Source organism: Panthera uncia, chromosome B4 (assembly GCF_023721935.1).
Source record: "Panthera uncia isolate 11264 chromosome B4, Puncia_PCG_1.0, whole genome shotgun sequence".
Lineage (NCBI taxonomy): Eukaryota > Metazoa > Chordata > Mammalia > Carnivora > Felidae > Panthera > Panthera uncia.
In genome coordinates this window covers 54,447,914-54,467,698 of record NC_064809.1, presented here as the reverse complement: position 1 = coordinate 54,467,698, position 19,785 = coordinate 54,447,914, and the positions used below count along the sequence as shown (strand labels likewise).

At 39.6% G+C, this 19,785-nt stretch overlaps 1 protein-coding gene and 1 long non-coding RNA gene across 5 annotated transcripts in view; one reads left to right on the top strand and one right to left on the bottom strand.

The window, feature by feature from the left end:
- Positions 1-15,625, bottom strand: part of LOC125918899 (uncharacterized) — a 69,299-nt gene extending 53,674 nt beyond the window's left edge. The window contains exons 1-2 of the long non-coding RNA XR_007456608.1: positions 15,538-15,625; positions 904-1,001 (exon numbers count right to left, since the gene is read on the bottom strand). This is a non-coding gene — a long non-coding RNA (uncharacterized LOC125918899). The remainder of the gene's footprint in view (positions 1-903; positions 1,002-15,537) is intronic.
- The window catches only part of C2CD5 (C2 calcium dependent domain containing 5), a 100,755-nt gene continuing 96,453 nt past the window's right edge, over positions 15,484-19,785 (top strand). The window contains exons 1-2 of one of the 4 annotated variants that reach the window (XM_049625185.1): positions 15,484-15,646; positions 15,801-15,920. In XM_049625185.1, the coding sequence (XP_049481142.1) occupies positions 15,831-15,920 (90 nt within the window). In that variant the 5' untranslated portion in view covers positions 15,484-15,646; positions 15,801-15,830. The remainder of the gene's footprint in view (positions 15,647-15,800; positions 15,921-19,785) is intronic. The other 3 variants (XM_049625181.1, XM_049625182.1, XM_049625184.1) reach the window with 3 other exon arrangements.

The window sequence follows — 19,785 nt, the reverse complement described above, 5'->3', positions numbered from 1 at the left end:
GTGCCATTTTAGAATTCTGCCCGCCCCAGCACTACACATCAAAGTTGATCAGAATGGGAGTGTATTTTGAAAACAAATAAACAAAAACACCTAAGATTTTTCTCAGTAGTTTTCCTTATATTCCCACAGAGAACCACTCCTTTAATGGCACTGAATTTGAACAACTCACAATTACATAATTAATTTCATTCAGTCATAACTAATCCAATTCTTCCTGCATGACTCTTAACTTCAATTGGTTACACAATTAGCTTGCACAGGCTACCCTGCTGGCCAATGAATTCACATGAGCTAGCTAATCCGTAAGACAACAAAACATTCTTTTGGAGAGCTAACAATATCAGCTGGTGGTTATGTTATTATGCTAGAGTTTTACAGGGTGCTATTAGGGGAAACTAGGTAAATGGTACATGAGACTCTTCTTTTACTTCTTATAACTGTATGTGAATCTACAAGTTTCATCTCAAACTGAAATTTCAAAGTAAAACAATCCGGTTTTTAGTGTGGTGTCAAATTATAGATGCCACATATCAGACTATCTGGTTTTGCTCTTTCCAGAATAAAAAAGTATGACCAGAGATAGGACTGGAAGGTTGAAAAGTAGGAAGTTGGGTTTGGAATTCCCTAAGTGAGGAATCTGATAAGAGCTCAATGAATGATGAGCAAAAAGCTCCAGACAGGCTTTTCCCCAGCTGAAGCAGCAATTTCTAGATTTTACCAAGTGGGTAAATCAGCTATTCATATTTTGGAGTTTGTGCATTGTTTAGAAGATTAGAAATCCAAAGCTTTTGCTAAGTTTTTGTTCTATTATTCAGAGAAGCAGATATTTTAAGCAACAACACTGTGTTGTGACCACTTAACAGAGGAAGAAATTTAAAAAAGAAGCCTCAAGGAGCGAGTTACCTATTTTCTTCTAGACACCATTTCTGTGATTCCAGTCACCATCACCATGTGACAAGGAAGGCCCATCAGTATTTTCCTCTGTGTGGATAGGTTGTACCCTGGCAAGGTAGGAAGAGAGCTGAAATGAGCCTTTGATTCAGTCAATTATGATTTTGACGACAAAAAGTATTTTAAAATAACTATTAAACTTAAATTTTAGATTGTTACATAATGAAACATCACATAAAAGTACTATATTCTGTGATCAACTTTGTTCTCTAATTTATTTTTTCTATTTGACCCCAAGCAAAAATTTTCCAGGCAACTTTCCAATGCTGTCTACCAGCTATTTTTTCCTTACATCTTAGTTATTAAAACTTCATGGTTTGCTACTCTAAGTCTGTAATAATTGAGGAAGTGGACTAAGGTGTCCTCATTCTGCTAATCCCTGCTTGTTTTTCACAAAATTACTAATCTTCGGGGAACATCTCAAACCATTATTTTTATTTCTGAGTCAGAAAACCAAAAAGCGGAGAAAGTTGTGGATAACAAGTGCTCTTGGAACATTAGACAATCTTTTATCTGGAAAGAGATGGATTTGATACATTGTCATTAAAAGTTCAGGGTGCCCCAAAGGTAGGATTATTTGATTCTCAATATACAACTTTTAAAAACTAAGACAAGGTTGACAGAAAAAAGTATAAAGGGTGTTTTTGTCTTTGTAGCTTACTCTGTGTCACGAGAATATTTGTATTTATGCAACACATCAGTTAAAGGATGCCCACCTTTCGTGGCCCTAAATATAAAAAACAAAACATTTTAGTTTGATGTCATTTGAGCCATCAAGGTCACTTTACATGGAAAGAAGTGACTAGTTCATGATGATGGGTCCTGACCATGGGTGTACTTTTCAAACTTTGGAAGCAATAAAGGCAATACATTTCAGCAGAAGATAGCTTTTGCCCTATTGGAATGCTTCTTGAGTCTACCTTGTTAGAGTCAATCTATCCTGCCATAGGATGGCAGGCAATGCAGAAGAGCCTGAGACCAGACAGCCAGTGCCGAACTGACAGATTTATAAGAGCACATTCCAGTGTAACCATCCTATATGCAGTCACATGAGTGGGCCCAGCAAAACCTATAGAAGTAACGTAGACAGCCTGGGTCAGAGGACCCAAAGAGGGTCCTGCAGGACCAGCCAAGAATAGAAATCAAACTTGAGCCAGGAACAAGTGAAAGCAGAGTTTACTGAATAGCTTAAGTGTTTGAGTATAGCAGACAAGTTTATGGGAGATTTGGAAAGGAAGGGAGAGTGAGTCTGTTCGTTGTGTGATGTTAGGGGTTTGTATCGGAAAGAGGTCCAGGTTATGTGTTCCTTTGGGAATTCACAGTAGGGTCTGATCAAAGCAAATGACAAGTGAACAATTGGTGTTATTTCATAAATTATTGCAGGTAGGGGATATTGATATCAGCATCGGTGGATGTTTGTTCAAAGCTAATGTCCTGGGGGTTGCCTGGGTGGCTCAGTTGGTTAAGCATCCGACTTCAGCTCAGGTCACGATCTCACGGTCTGTGAATACGAGCCCCGAGTCAGCCTTTGGGCTGACGGCTCAGAGCCTGGAGCCTGCTTCCGATTCTGTGTCTCCCTCTCTCTCTCTGCCCCTCCCCCGTTCATGTTCTGTCTCTCTCTGTCTCAAAAATAAATAAACGTTAAAAAAAAAAAAAAAAAAAAACACAAAGCTAATGTCCTGGAACACATTTGGAATCCGGTTCTTCTTAGATGTTATCAGGTGTTTGGGGGCCTAAGATGAAATTCGGAGAATCATTAACTTTCTTGCTTCCCCCTCAGAGTGTGAACATAGCTTCTTTGGTTGATTCAGATGCAAGGTGAAATATAGAACATGAAGAAATGAGGCCCAGCAGAAAACCAGCAAAGATGGAGCCTTTCTAAACATGAAGTTGTGGGGCACTTGGGTGGCTTAGTGGGTCTAGCATCTGACGCTTGATTTCAGCTAAGACCAGGGGGGTCGAGGGATCTCTCCCTCTACCCTTTTCCCCCACTCACGTGCTCTCTCTCTCTGTAACATAAAAAAAAAAAAGAAAAAAGTAAAAAAATAAATAAAAATGAAGACATTTTAGTTTCCTTCTCAGAACCATCCAATCAACTCACAAAACTGTGAGCATAATGAATCTTGTCATATCACCAAGTTTTGGGGTGGTCAAAGCAGATTAAAATGGTTCAGGAAGACTTCACAGAACCCGACATGGACAAAACTAAACTTATTTTTCTTGACTTCCAGACTTCACTTTTTCTAGTAATGATGCCACCATGCCACCATTTCTTTTACTCTGTTTTGAAACAGAGGTATGTGTTTTTTTCATTTCTGTCTTTCTTTCCCTGATATATAGTGTCTAATTCTCATCAATTCTTCCTTAAGAATTTCCTTCTCACCTCTTTTCTATTATATTTAGCAGACAAGTATATGGGAGATTTGGAGAGGAAATATGTCTATTTCCAAATATGTTTATTTATTTATTTTGAGAGAAAGAGAGAGAGTGTGTGTGCATGTGAGTGGGGCAGGGGCAGAGAGAGAGGGAGAAAGAATCCTAAGCAGGCTCCACACTGTCAGCCCAGAGCCCGACACAGGGTCTCCACCTCTTAAACCATGAGATCATGACCTGAGCCAAAACCAAGAGTTGGGTGCTTAACTGACTGAACCACCCAGGCGTCCCTTATGCCAATTTAATGACTGAAGTACAGCACTGATTTTTTTTTTTTTTAAGTTTATTTATTTTGAGAGAGAGAGAGAAAGAAAGAGCACAAGTGGGGGAGGGTCAGAGAGAAGTAAAGACAGAACCTCAAGCAGGCTCTGCAACCTCAGTGCAGAGGCCATGCGGGGCTTGGACTCACAAACTACGAGAGCATGACCTGAATCAGATGCTTAACTGACTGTGCCACCCAGGTGCTCCCAGCAGGGATTTTATTTTGCTTTCAGTCTTCAGCAGTTCAATTTATGAGGTCCTGAATCCTCATGTAATTTATTGTAGCAAAATATTGTTCCAATTAGGCTTCTTTCCACCAGAAAAAAATCCTTAAATGGCTTCTTTTGACTACACAAGAATGTTCTTTATCTTCAGCCTTATCTATTGAATCACCTCCTTCCCAATTCTGATTGCTACATATATTTCCAGGTATATCCTATCTTTCTCCCAAGTTATCATCTTTCTCTAAAAAATCCCAACTCCAGCCAAACTAGCCTGATCATACTTTCTAGACTATGCCATAAGCATTCTTTAACATTTTTGCTGTTGATTTTTTTCTCAAATGACTTTCCACTTATCTAGAAATGTCCCATTCAAATTTTACCTTCTATATGAGGCTTCTTCTCTAATTATTCCCAAATTATTTTTTCGAACTCCTTTAATAATTTATTGTCCAAACCATTCAGTTAATACCCACTATGGTCATTTATTACAGTTACATTTATTTTGTATGAATGTTTTATCTACACACCTGAATTGTAGCCTTCTGGAGATCAAGGTCTACATTTTATGCCTTATATAAATATAGTGTTATTAGCAATGTAATGCCCCCGATTTCGAATCCGAGAGACCACCAAGGAGCCAATACCGATGCAAATGCACGAGGGTTTATTTACAAACTCGAGCTTGGGCCCAAGTATACCCGACACAGCGGAGCAGGGACTTGGACCCCTAAGTTAATAGTTGAAGCAGTTTTATAGGGGCCAGTGGCCAATGAGATTGTAACACACACAGAAAGTTGCATAGTCATGTCAGTCCACACGCAGGTGGCCAATTGAATTACAATTTACCCTATAGTAACTGTTTGAACTAGCCTATCACTCTGGTCAGAATTGGCAGGCAAGTTTGGCGGGCAAAAGGCGGGGTTTACATTCTTTGGCGGTTAGGGGTTCCGCATTCCTATTTGAGCCGGTTTCCAGTAAGGGTGTGCTCAGCGGCTTGACTAGGGTGGGGGGAGTGTCTTAGGTCTCGTGGGGGTTATACATGAGATGGTGGGTGTAGCATAAAATGGAGTTAGTCTTGCTCTTCTTGTCCAGGGTTAGGGGATTTTTGTTAAATTCCTTGGGTACCACAGTAAATATTGATATTGAAAGAGGCAGTGAGATTTGAGTAGGTAGGGAGAGAAGGTGCATTCTAGAGGAAAAGCAGTAACAAGTGAGAATATGTATGGTTTATTCCAGAAATGGGAAAGATAATATCAAATAAAGGGTCATTTCAATTACTTAACAACAACAACAACAACAGCACTCAGCTATCCATTCTTCATCTCGCTTGCTTTTCTCCAAGGCACAGTGATGTTCATTTATGCCTCAGGGCTTTTACACTGCTGTGGAAAATATGAGCACAGAAATAGAATTTTAAAAATACTTTGTTGTTTGCAAAAACTGTGTTACAGGAAAAAGAAAAGAAAAGAAAAGAAAAAAACTGTGTTACAGGAAGGAAAGAGGGGGAATGTTTACTGACCAGAGGCAAATTATCACCATTCGCCAGTTCCAGGGTCTATTTTACACCTAAATTCTCCTCCCCATCCCCCAGTTGCCTAGTGGTTAGCAGGAGAGGAAATGCCTCAAAACATCCAGCAGGGTGGGGGAAGGGAGAGCCCTGTAGTCAAAAGTTCCTAAGAGCTCTTTGAAAGGGGTGCTGTTTCCATATATTTAAAAGGGCCACACAGCTGGTCAACTAAAACACTGAGGAACTACCATTTACCTGAGATCTTAAATTTCTCCAACAACTGACAGGTAGTGCTTTCTTCATTCAACAAGTTCATTTATCCAACAAATATTCTCTGAATGTCCACTATAAGAGGCATTGTTCTGGGGGAATACATGCTTTATAACAAACAATAAACAAAAATTATATACAGAAGAGTTGAAAACAATTTTTACCATTTTTATAATATAAAAAAATAATATAATTTTATTTTGTGTGCTCTGAACAACAGCTTCAATTACATAAACCAAAAAGAAAAAAAACCTGGCAAACCTATAATGAAAATAAATCAGTCTATAAACATAATAGTTTATCATGGAGAAGCTAATTTCTTTACTGTCCCTTTTCTTCCTACATCTTGGTATTGCTCTTCTCTTCCTATTTTCAGGACATCATTGTCCAGAGAGTTACTGTCAAGTCATTCAATTTAAAACTGTCTCCCTATCATTTTTTTCTATCATCCTTTACAGTCTATGTACTTGCCCAAAGTTATAGTATTCATTTACTTGTTTATCAGTTTTTCCTCTACTAAAATGTGTTCTATGAGGGCAGGGATATCACCTTTCTAATTCATCATGATATCTGGTTCCCTGAACAGTTCCTGCCACAGAAAAATGTTGCTGAATAAATGAATAACTAAACAATAATTAACAATTGTTGGATACTTCTGTGTACTAGAAATGTTGAATGCATTATCTTAGTTCTCCCTAGAATCTTTTATTTTACAGGAACGGTGAGAAATTTACTCAATCTCACAGTTAGTAAATGACAGAGTCAAGATTTGAATCAGGGATGTTATCTCCTCATGAGTCCTTGGCATTCCATTGGACTTGGGAATCCACCAGAGCCTCTTTTTACATTTGTATATACATATATGCATCTATGTATACATTTTTTAAATACCTTCTTTTTTGTTAATGTATACTTATTTATTTTGAGAGAGACTGGGAGAGTTTGAGCTAGGAGAGGCAGAGAGAGAGAACAGAATCCCAAGCAGGCTCCATACTCAGAGCTGCCTGATGCAGGGCTCTATCCCACGACCATGGGATCATGACTTGAGCCAAAATCAAGAGTTGGTTGCTTAACCAACTGAGCCATCCAGGTACCCCATGTCTTACGCAAATATATTTTCAAGTAGGCTCTATGCTCAACATGGGGCTTGAACTCATGATCCTGAGATAGAGAGTTGCGGGCTCTGTTGAATGACCCAGCACGGTACCCCAGGGGTATGTAATTGTGTTATTTCAATTAAAATATACTGAAATGCTTATTGGGCATAATGTGTCAGAGATGCAATGGTGAGGCTGAAATGGAAGGTACCTGACTTCATGGAGCTTATATATTATGGCAGAAGACATTAGCTACTTGCATAATTAATTATCTAGTTACCATTATTTTAGTATCAGAAAGGATAACTTAAGGTACTTAGGACACTACATAACAGGAGAAGCTGACCTAGTCTGGGGATTTGGGAAAGTTTATATGAGGAAACAACATTTGGGTTTCTACTCATCTTTCAGATTTCAACCCAAATGTCATGAGTATTCCAGATAGTAAAGTGAGTTAAATGCCCCATGGTAGAAGAACTTTTAAAATAAAGCTTTTATTATTATATGGATCTCTGAAATATAAAGAGTTAAAATTTCTATAAGACTGTTATTATGCCTGAGAAATGTATATTTATAAATATTTATTTATTTATTAAATAATAAATATTTATTTATTAAAATTTAGTAAAAATTAAAGCACTACAATTTAAAATTTAGTCAAAATTTTGTCAAAATTAAAGCATCTAATGAAAATTGAAATGTTTCCAATTGTTTCCAAAATGTTCCTGCAGTTGATTTATTTACATAAGGATCTACCCAGGAGTCATAGACAACACTTGGTTGAATCATGTCTTAAATTCTTTAAAATATATAACTTTCACCACCTTTTTTTGCCTTGCAATATATTTGTATAAGAAACTGGGTCTTTTGTTCTATAGAATTGCCCATGTTTTGGATTTTCTGGGTTGCATCCCCATGGTGTTGTTTAACATGTTTGTCTGTATTTTCTGTGAAACTGGTAATTAGAGACTTGATCAGATTCAGGCTCAATTTCTTTCTTTCTTTCTTTCTTTCTTTCTTTCTTTCTTTCTTTCTTTCTTTTTTCTTTCTTTTTTGGCAGGACTACTTCATTGGTGCTGGGTATGTCTTACTGTATCAAAGCAGAAGACATATAAGCCTGGGGTATGTGGATGACTCAGTTGGTTAAGCGTCTGACTTAGGCTCAGGTCATGATCTCATGGTTTGTGGCTTCGAGCCCACATCAGACTCTCTGATGTGACCATGGAGCTGGCTTCGGAGCCTCTGTCCCTTTCTCTCTGCCCCTTCCCTACTCACGCTCTCTCTCAAAAGAAATAAACATTTAAAAAAATAAATAGAAATAAAAATAATATACATAAGTACAATTTCTTTGTATTATTATTCCTCCCCTTTCTTAGATAAAAGACACTTGTTTTTTTCCCCTCTTCTTTTTAAAGCTTAGCTGGTATATTCTGATGATTATTCTATAATAGTATATAGATATTATTTTTATTTTACAGTTGTATATTATTTAAGTATGCAAAATAACATAGTTTATTCAACCAGTCTTTTTATGATGGGCATATGTGTTGTTCTTTGTCTTTTGCCATTTCAAAGAATGCTGCCATTAATAGCCTGTACACTCAACTTTTTGAGCTTTGTTAGTGTTTCTCTGGGATAGAGTCCCCCTTTTTTTTTTTAAGTTTATTTATTTATTTTGAGAGAGAGAGTGAAAGTAAGTGGGGGAGGGAGGGACAAAGACAGAGGGAGAGAGAAAATCCCAAGCAGGCTCTGCCCCGTTAGCCCAGAGCCTGACACGAGGCTCAGTCTCATGTACTGCCAGATCAGGACCTGGGCCAAAATCAAGAGTTGGATGCTTAACCAACTGAGTTACCCAGGTGCCCCTGGAGTAGATTCCTAAAAGTAGCATTATTGGGTTAAACACAAATCCATACATAACTGTGCTGAATTTTGCCAAATTCTCTTCCATACAGGTTATGTAATTTTGCATTCCCACTAGCAGTATATGATAGAATCTATTTCCCCACAGCCTTTCTACAGAGTATATTGTCAAACTTTTGGATTATGCCCTTTTTGGTATGCAAGAAATAACAACTCCTTTTGTTATAAATTTGCATCGTTATTATGAGAATTCTTTAATATGTTGTAGGGCCCTTTAACTATCTATAAACCATCTGTTTATATTTCTCCTCCATTTTCCAAAAGGATTTTAGCTTTTTTAGAAGCTCTTTGTTTATCAGGGATATTCATTCTTTGTGATAGAAGTTCCAACCATTATGATGTGAGGAATACATTCAATTTTTCTTTTTTCCACACAGCATCAATAATTAAGAATTGGAACATGGTAGGGTTTTTTGCAGTTGAAAAGAGATCAATGCAGACAGCATAGGTCAGTGGAAGAGTCATGAAAAATAAAGTCATGTAAGATTACATGATCTTACAGACTCTTACAGTCTAGATTTTAAATTTTGGTTTTTATCTGAATAGCAGTAAATAGGCATGAAGAGTAATATGAACCAGGGGATGTTTAAACAAACCTCCCTCAGCTGGGGGAAGTGATGGGTCAGTTTCTTTATCCAAATGGGAGGCACTATAGAGATTATCTACTTGGTGGCCAAGACACAAGGGGAGTAACAGTGGGTAAGGTCCCAGGGTATGTAGCTGAATTTAAACTTGGAATATTATTCAAGTCCCAACATCTTTATTGATTTATTTTTTTAAGTTTTGACATCTTTAGTATTAAAAGATATGTAACTTATCTTGTTCCAATAGGGTTTCTGCAAGTATTGTTAAAATTTCAACTTCATCTGAACAGCAGTTGCTGTCTGCATGTATACCACCTGTAACATGTAAAACTACTCCCTCCTGTGGGAAGCAACACAACCTATAGCAGGTTTAAAAATTTCTTATGTAGCTATCTGGAACAGACCGAGTAAGTGTCATATCACAGTAGGCTGTGCAGGGCACAAGCCATAAACTCAGCTTACTTTTGTTCTTGCCATCAATTGCAGTAATTAGCAACCATTCCACTTGTCAGCACTCTTCTACTGAATAATGCTTCTCCACACTGGGAGCTGAATCTTGCTGAATGACAAATTCAGTAAATATATATCTCTAGCTTTGCTTTCCAGTGTACATTGTATAGATTACTGGGCTCCTCCCCTAAGAATAGGAAAAGATTTGAAGTTACCCTCAAGGGGTTAGGGAATTATATATCAATGTAATTAATTTAATTAATGTAAGTGTTAGTGTCTCTGTGAAGATAATGGCTTATAGGATCATAAAAACTCTGTTAGTGCCATCTAATTGGGAAAGGAAAAATGGTATGTATAGGAGGAAGTATAGTGTTAACTTTTAAGGGTCAGACATATAACTTGGGTCCTGGGAAGTGAGGTGAATTGGGACCTACTTCAGTTTGTAGATACTGAAATGAAACAATTTATTTGAACAATTCATTTGAAATGGAATAATTCAGTGCTAGGTGATAGATTAACACCAGGGGAAGAAGGTATAATCTGACTTTAAAAAACCCAACAAGACAAAAATAAAAACCCACTTCGATGTCTCTCTCTTGAATTTCAGAACATTTTTACTTTTTACATTTTATTTTATTTATTTTTTAAAATGTTTATTTATTTATTTTGGGAGTGGCCTAGAGCAAGTGAATGAGGGAGGGACAGAGAAAGGAAAGGGAACGAAAATACCAAGTAGGCTCTGCGCTGTCAGCACAGAGCCCGATGCTCACAATCTCATGAATCATGAGATCGTGACCCGAGCCGAGATCAAGAAACGGACGCTCAACCGACTGAGCCATGCAGGTGCCCCTGAACATTTTAATTTTTTTTAAATCTTTTATTTTTTAAGTATTTATTTATTTTGAGAGAGAGAGAAAGACAGCACACGTGCGGGAGGGGCAGAGAGAGAGAGGGAGAGACCAAATCCCAAGCAGGCTCTGGCACTGTCAATCCACAGCCTGATGTGGGGCTCGATTCCATGAACCGTGAGATCATGACCTGAGCCAAAATCAAGAGTCTGATGCTCAACCAACTGAGCAACCCAGGCACCCCTCAACATTTTTACTTTCTTATAAAGAAAAGGGTCTGACAAGAATAAGGGAGTATCCCCTGATCTTTGGCAAGAAATTCCTCTAAAACAGAGTAATGGAAAGATTACGATTTTAAAAGATCACTTGGGCTACTTTATGGTGAATGCATTAGATGAAAGCAAGAGTAGAAGTGGGGATTCCAGTCTTCCAGGTGAGAAATAATGGTGGAAAGTAGATGGATTTGAGAAATTAATTGGGCATCAAGGGTAAAGAAGAGGAAGAATCAAAGATTATTATCAATTGTGGCTAGAGTTTTCCACAAAGGCCTTAAGTAGACGTAAGTGGAAAACCTTTAGGCTTTGCAGTACAGGCACAAGTAGGAGGGCTTGTCCTGATGCTGGCACAATAAGAAAGTCAAGGCCTATAACCTTTTCATTACACCAGGTTGACATGGCCGACCAAATGCACCGATACTGATACAAAGCAACGTGTTCCCACTTCAGTAATCTTCCAATCTAGAGAAACTTTAACTTATTGTGGCCACTGTGCCTACCATACATGAAACACTCCTTTATGAGCTACAAGGGAACCAATGGGAAGATGAGTCTACCTAACAATTTAACTCAATTTTACCCTTTACTCAGCTGATTTGCTGCTTGAGAAGTAAAAGTACCTGAGTGTTCAAGTTGTCATTTGTACCTACCCTCAAACTTTCAGCTTGAGCACTTGACTAGGTAGCTGGTGTTTTGCAATCTGAGATGGGTAACACAGTAGAGGAGGACCAGGCTTTTTATTTTGTTGTTGTTATTATAATTGCTGTTGTTACAGTTGTAGGAGAGGTAAACAAAATAAGTTTGGTTTTGGATATGGATTTTAAGGTCACTTTGATACTCCACATGGAAACAGGAACTAGGCAATTGAATATATGGGTCCAGATACTCGAAGAAAGTTGTGAGCTAAAGATAAAAGTGTTAGAATCCTCAGCTCAATAGAAAGAAATCAAAATTATGGGCATGAATGAGATCACCTAGGGAGAGACTATAGTTAGAAGAGGGACAAGAACTGAAACCCTAAAGAAAACTCGTATTTGTTAAGGACAGCGAGGAAGCTGAGAAGGCAGAAATATATGTTTATATATATATATATATATATATATATATATATATAGCAGAACAGATAAGAGAAGCATGGTGTCTGAATATGAAGAGGAAGACCATTTCAAGGAGAACATGATTAACAGTGTCAAATGCTACTGAGTCCTGTAAAATGAAAACTGTCCACTGGATTTTACAGCCAAAAGTTATTGATGGCCTTGGTGAAAGTTGTTTTGGTAGAGTGGTGGTAGCTAAAGTCAGAAATTGTTTTAAGAGTATCTGTGAAGTGAGGAGAAGGCACCAAATATAGATAACCCTTGAGAAATTTAACCTTGAGAGGATGGAGAAGGATTAAAAGGAACATTTTAGGAAGCCAGAAAAGAGAGCAAAGCAATAAATGTATATGTTATGAACATTTAATTCCACAAGTATTTACTTCTGTAAGCATTTATGGATCACATGAAAGGCACAGGGAGGGAACTGAGAATTGAGAGATGTACAGGAAACAGTCCTTCTCCTCTAGGTACTCAAAGTTTAATAGGGGAGAGACACAGAAAAACAATTATGTATATAGACAGTGTAGTAATAGATATATTGGATTTAGTAGCAGCATAGCAGTGGAAGTGGGAGTGTAGGTTTATCAAGAAGGAGATAAGGGAAGATGTTAGAAGTAACACTTAGGGGTGCCTGGGTGGCTCAGTCAGTTAAGCATCTCCGTCTTGATTTTGGCTCAGGTCATGATCTCATGGTTCCTGAGATGGAGCCCCTCAGTTTGGCTCTGCACTGAAGTCATGAAGCCTGCTTGGGATTCTCTCTCTCCCTCTCTCTCTCTGTCCCTACCCTGGTTTCACCACCTCTCTTTCTCAAAATAAAGAAATTTAAAAAAAGAAGTAATACTTAAATTGAGTTACGAGTTCTTAAGTGTTTGCAAGGATGACTATGAGCAAGACATTCTAGACAGAGAAAAATGCATAGTTTATAGGAAACTACATAAGCCTCTATTTTTTAAAATTTTATTAAGTGTTTCTTTGAGAGAGAGCACGAGTGTGGGAGGGGCAGAGAGAGGGAGATAAGAGAATCCCAAGCAATTTTTATCTTGCCTGAGCAGAGCCAGACTTGGGGCTCAGTTTCATGAACCTTGAGATCATGATCTGAGCCGAAATCAAGGGTCAGTTGCTTATCCAATTGAGCCACCCAGGTGCCCCCGAAATTACACACAGCCTTTAAAGAGGGGTTCTTGGAATCAAACTGCCTGGATATAAATCCTGCCTCCAACATTACCAGCTCTATGACTTTGGGTCACCAAGTAAGCATTGCAAAGCTTCAAATTCATTACCTATAAAATGAAGGCTGATAATTCCTATTGCATAGGATTTTAGGGAGCTTTAAAAGCTCCCTAGCACTGAATTCAGTAGCAGGTACATAGCAAATACTCAATACATATTAACTTTATTTATTGTAGGATCTGAGATACAAAAAGAGTGGTAAAGTATGAAGCTACAAAAGTTAATCAGAAACCAGATCATGATAGATTTGTCAGGAAAAGTCCACACTGTGCCCAGCATGAATTAAAACAAACCAGTACAATTATTAGAAAACAAACTGAAGTCAGGCTTAATTCTACTAAAAAAAAGTCTTCAGGAAGCATCTTAATTATAATCTCCTGTTAATGAAGCCTGAGGCAACAGGTATGAACAAGTACCTTACAGGATACTAATTAGGAAGCTGAGATTGTTAACCTCTAATTGTGTAATTTGCAAATATATTTTTACATTACAACATCTTGTAATACAAAACATTATTTTCCATTAAGATTGTTGCAAAACTTCAGTTTTCTAATTTTTTTCTTTTTAGGTTTTAGTTTTTTTTTTTAATGAATTGGTAGTGTGGTAATACTTTGATTTCAGTAAAAAATCTATTTCAAATCTACCACCAAAACAAAACATACCGAAATGAACTGGTCACATAGTGTCTGTCGCTCACCATGAGAGTTTTGTAAGGGCATTTTAAGAGTAGTTAGATTGCACAGAAAGCTGCAGTAGGATCTAAGGAAATCTACCTGGGAGCTGTGGCTTTCTAGCCTTTAGTCATAGTTTGAATGGATAGTTTTCTGTACTCCAAAAAGTCAGTGATTAATATTTAAAATTTTTATTCTGAGGAAGCCTTTTTCTTTTCCCTTTGGAAGTTCAACTTCTCACTTAATGTGAACAACATTCCCTCTATAGAAGGATTTGCTGCCTTAGAAAATTTTTTTAATGTTTATTTATTTTTGACAGAGAGAGAGACAAAGCATGAGAGGGGAAGGGGCAGAAAGAGAGAGGGAAACATAGAATCCAAAGCAGGCTCCAGGCTTTGAGCTGTCAGCACATAGTCCTACAAGGGGCTTGAACTCCCAAACCGCGAGATCGAGATCGTGACCTGAAGTCTGTTAACACTACTGAGCCACCCAGGCGCCCCTTTAAGATTTTATTTTTAAGCAATCTCCACATTCAATGTGGGGCTCCAACTCACAACTGGAGATCAACAGTCACACGCTGCACCCTCAGGGCCAGCCTGGCACCCGGACCTGTTCAGTGTTTTCAAAGTTAAAGTTATATTGGCTTAAACAAACAAACAAACAATCTTCATTTGGGAATTTTCCATTCCTGATGAATCCGGGGGTAAAATCTTTCTACTGCAATTGTTAATGGTGATTTTGGTATTTGATATGGCATGTGCCGTTAATGCTGTTTTTGATATTTGGTATGGAGTGATTTGTGTTACATCCTGTGCAGTGTGCCTTAATTTCCCTAATTTTTCTCTGATGGTCTGAGCCTACAGATTATGCCTCTTTTTTGCATGTTTATGTATATGTATATAATTGGGTTGATTGTTCAAGATGTTTAATTAATCTCATCTAGTTGGTTTCTCGCAGTTGACTAGAAATTTCACAGGGTAGGAGGTCCTGAACTCCTGCCAGTAAAGTAGGTCTTATCTTTAGGCTTGTCTGCGCTTATTAAGCACACTGACCTGATCTAAGAATGCAGGGCAGACTTCTTCAAGCAGTGGCTTTGGATTTCAAAGTTTTGTTTTTTTCCCCCAAGACCTAACCAGTAACATCTACAACCCAGTACACGTGTATATGACTGACTAAAAAAATGTTGCTAAAGAAGACTTATTTGACTACCCGAGATATCCCTGAAATTTCTTACTCTCCTTCGTATAAAACAAAAACTACACGCCGTCCAGGTAGAAACCAGCTAACCAGACTTTATGAACCACTAACGGGTAAAGGCCGATGGCAATCGCTCCTCTAGCACTCTCCGCCGCTACCCCTTCCGTTGTACCCTTCGAGAATAAGTCCTTGCAGCTGGGAAGGCGGCGACCAGTGAAGTCACGGAGCCGAACCAGCGCTTCGTCCCTGAAGGACGCAGTCAGGTCGCCTTCAGGGAAGCAGCCTCGGCTCGGTGGATGATGCAGGGCTCGACCTATTTCCCTGCCCTCTGGCTTCCTCGAAGTCCGTCCCGCCCCCTCCATCTGCTCTCCGTGAATGTAAATTCTCCCCTACAAAGTGCGCCGAGCGCCGAATGATCGATGTTTCCTCCACGCCCCGAAAGCCGCCATTTTGGGGGGAGGAAAATACAAGTAGGGGTGGCAGAGGCTCCACGGGATGCTGACTGGCTTTTGCTTCTCTTACCAGCACTGTGGGACCGGGGTAGAAGAATCCACCGGGACCACTCCTCCGGCTGCCTCTCCGGAATGAGGCTTCAGCGCCCGCGCGGGACAGCCCCCTTACTCATCCGAGAGTGAGTGGCAACCATCGGCGCGGCGCGCCATAGCGCGCCCTCCACTGTCAGTTACCCCGCGCGCTCCCGGCAGCGCGCGCCGCTCCCCGCGCGCTCCCGCCCCTCCCCCGCCGGGCTTGGAGCTCGGCGCAGACTCGCTTGTTTGTTTCTGCAGGAGCCCGAGGAGAGGCCGAAGCCGAGAAAGATGCCTGGGAAGCTGAAGGTGAAAATCGTGGCCGGGCGCCATTTGCCAGTGATGGACCGAGCTAGTGACCTGACTGATGCCTTCGTGGAGGTTGGTGCAAGGTCCTGCCCCTCAAAGCACAGGGAGTGCCAAGCCCTGTGAAGGATCCTACCCACCTCACCCCCAGCTCTTCAGCCCATTCTCATTTCGACTGGCGTCCTTTGTGCGGTGCTTGTCCAGCCGTCCCTTGAGGGCTGACTGACGAGATTGCAGCCCATGTGATGGGTGCAGCGCTCACAGGCGTCTGTGGCGCGCCGCGCGGGGAGGCAGTTACTGTTCTGCATGCTGGGGTGACCCTAATGTCAGGACTCATAACAGGCCACCTGCCAGTCAGGAAGCGATCCTGAGGCGTGGCCGCTCAGCCACCGAAACTCACGCACACGTACATTCTTCTGCTTAGGAGGGTGGCTTCTGACGCCGAAGTGATGGAGATCACGTTAAAAATGTAGATACAGTCCGTTATGGGCACTTGGAGACCTAGAAGGCGTGGCGATCCACCCCTTAGCATAACATTCTATGAATCATCAGTGTTAAGTTAAAACACAGCTGGAAAGCTTTCTGCTCTTGTAGAGACTGGTAGGTCTGATGAGCTGTTTTAGGGTAATTTAGTGCCTTGAGGTAGGAAGCCAATTAAGTGCCATGGATTTAAATTGCAAAATTGCTTTTTAAGTCAGATGATTAGTTTAAAGCTCATGCAAATTAGCACAGGCCTAGGGCCCGGAAGGTAATAACCCAAAGTCTGAAAGAAGCCAAGTAAAAATTGTAGTGAAAGTTGACATGATGAGCCAGAGCATTAGAATAATAATCATTTGGGCTATTAATGCTTAGAGTTGATAGCTACAGGATAATATACAACCTGATTTCATATCAATATAAAATATTCTTTTCTTTAAAAAAATTTTTTTTTTAATGTTTACTTTTTGTTTTTGAGAGAGAGAGCGAGCGAGCGCGCGCGCGCGCGCGCGCGCGTGAATGGGGGAGGGGCAGAGAGGGAGGGAGACACAATCTGAAGCAGGCTCCAGGCTCAGCACAGAGCCCCACCCAAGGCTCATACCAACCAGCGTGGGATCATGACCTAAGCCAAAGTCGATGCTTAACCCGACTGAGAGCCACCCAGGCACCCCTCAGTATAAAATATTCTTGATGTTCCCTAAAGGTTTTCTGACTTAATAATTGCAGTTTTTCCTCCCAAACATTGGTATAGTTATTCTTAATCCCAACTTCATTTTCATTTGAGAAAACATGTTGTGTGTGTTCTTGAGTCAGCTGTTAGGTAATGGAGATTCACAAATTACCAAAGCATAGTCTTTGCTTTTAGGTAGCTCAGAGACTGACCCATATAGTTGAGGTTAATAACTAATAGCTAACATTTGTTGAGTCTCATTATTGCCAGGTTTTGTTAAGTACTTTTTAATTCTTATTACAACAGTCCTGCTATTATATTATTATCCCATATTACAGTTAAGGTAACTGAGGCCTAGGAACAGTAAATAATTTGCCTAAGATTTCTTAACCATGTAAATAGCCTTGTGGTCTTTTCTCTTAACCACTGTGCTAACATTGCCTCTCTGGACAAGGTGATGAGTGTTGTCGAATATGGAAACTTCATTCTGTCTCTGAAGGTTTAGGAAGTCTTACTAAGAAAATGACATTTGAGCTGAACCTTGAAGGATACTCAGGATGTTACCAGACAGAAGGAACGTCAAAGGCACAGGATGGGATACATGGTATGTTCAGGGAACTATCTTAGTTTGGGATGTATCTGGGAGTAAAAGGGAATATGTGAGTAGTGGAGGTTGTGGGGGATGAGCCTGGAAAGGTAGGTTGGTGCCAAATCTTGTTTTCTGTACTGAATAATTTTCCTTTATAAGCAGGGGTAAGCAAAGAGAACTTTTTTTAAATGTTTTTTTTTGAGAGAGAGAGACAGAGTGTGAGTAGGGGAGAGGCAGAGAGAGAGGGAGACGCAGAATCCGAAGCAGGCTCCAGGCTCTGAGCTGTCGGCACAGAGCCCGATGCGGGGCTCGAACTCATGAACTGTGAGATCATGACCTGAGCTGAAGTTGGTGGCTTAACTGACTGAGCCACCAGGCACCCCGCAAAGAGAACTTTTTAAGCAGAATTGAAATAAGGTGATGTTTGTATTAGGTTGTTTATAGGATGACTTGTATGATAATGTTATTGATGAACTAGACAAGTGAGAGTTGAGGCAGGGAGATCAGTTAAGAAGGTGGTAAAATTATCCAGGCAGTATGTGCATGTTGAGAATGGCTATGGGAACCAACTAGAGGAGAAAGACTTAAGGGACATTTCCTAGGTAAAATAATGCCTTGGGAATCAATGGTTTTGCTGGTAAGGGAGGGGTTGGATTTAAGGGTGACTTATTAATTCCTTCTTCCAGCAAATACTTAATAAGTGCTATTTGCGAGGTCCAGTGCTAGTCACTGGTGTAGCTGATGCGTACGTAATAGTGAACAAAATAGACTTCGTTCCTGCTTTTATGGAGTTTATATTTTGGTGGAAGAGACAGACATTAAAAAGCAAAGAAATGATTAAATATGGAACTGTGATGAGTGATATGAAAGCAATAGAGAGTAGCAAGGAACATCTGTTTTAGATTGGGTAATTGGGGGAGACCTCAGAGGAAGTGTCCATCAGAAGACATGCTGGATGAGAAGGAGCCAGCTGCTTAGGGAGTGTATTAGGAAGTGAAGGGAGATGTGTATGACTGGCGTATAGTGAGTAAAGGAGAAAATGGTGTACGATAAAGTTGTAGAGTTAGTCAAGGAGCCAGTCGTTCAGGATCTTAGAGGCCGTGATTGGGAGTATGGATTTTATTCCAAATTCTGTAGTAAGCGGCTGTTGAGATGAGTACTCTTTTTTACTACCTGTAGTATGAACTGAAAAGAGAAATAACTGAAAAGAGAAAGCTATTTGGAAGCAAATAGCTAATTACGAGATTCTATAATAGTTCAAAAAAGAGAAGATGGGAGCCAAAATGTTGGTTTGGTAATAGAAGTGGATGGATTCCAGATACACTGTGAAGAGGGATTCTAGAGGATTTATTGGTCGACTGGAGTAGGGGACCAGGGAAAGGGAAACTAAAAGATGACTCTTAGTTTTCTGGAATTTTGGGGGTAATTTTCTGAGACTCCATGGGATTGATAGAGATTGATTGAGTAGGTGAAGAGTCAGTTTCCGTCGAGGTGTGTTAAGTTTGAGACGTCTTTAAGAACTTTAATTGGAGTTGTCAGTGAGGAAGTTAGATTTGTGAGTGTGGTGTTTAGAAGAGAGGTGTGAGTTAGAAATGAGCTCAATACAGGCCAGTGCTTTTCTATTCTGAGACCCAGTACCCACTTTATATAGCACGTGTTTTGAAATCCACTCTTTACTATGCTGGCATGATATTTGTAGCTGATGTAAACAATCCTTACAATTAAAAATCAATATATTGCTCTAAGTATAGTATGATAAGAGACTTTAAAATTTGTATTTCAATATGGAAGTACTTGTTCATGAACATAGTAGAAGATGCAAAGTAATCAGATTGAGAACATGAATATTTATTAAGCCTTTGTATATACCCATCACTGTACTGAGTATAATACAATGTGCTGGGGATATAGCAGTGGATTAGACAAAAATTTCTTTAATCATGGAACTCACATTTTAGTGAGAGGAGGGAATTCATAAAGAAGATCATTAAAGAAAAGATAAATTCTGTTAAATAGCGAGAATATGGAGAAAATAAAGCAAGGATACAAGAGAGGGAGTGCCTCACTTTGTATAAAAATCATATGAATCTGACTCCGTAGAGAGTGAGACAGTTGTGCAGTCTTGACATCTCAGATGGCCTTCATTGCTATCTGATCTTTCAAAGTAGTCAACTCATGGGAAAAAGCAGAATTTTCTCTTAATT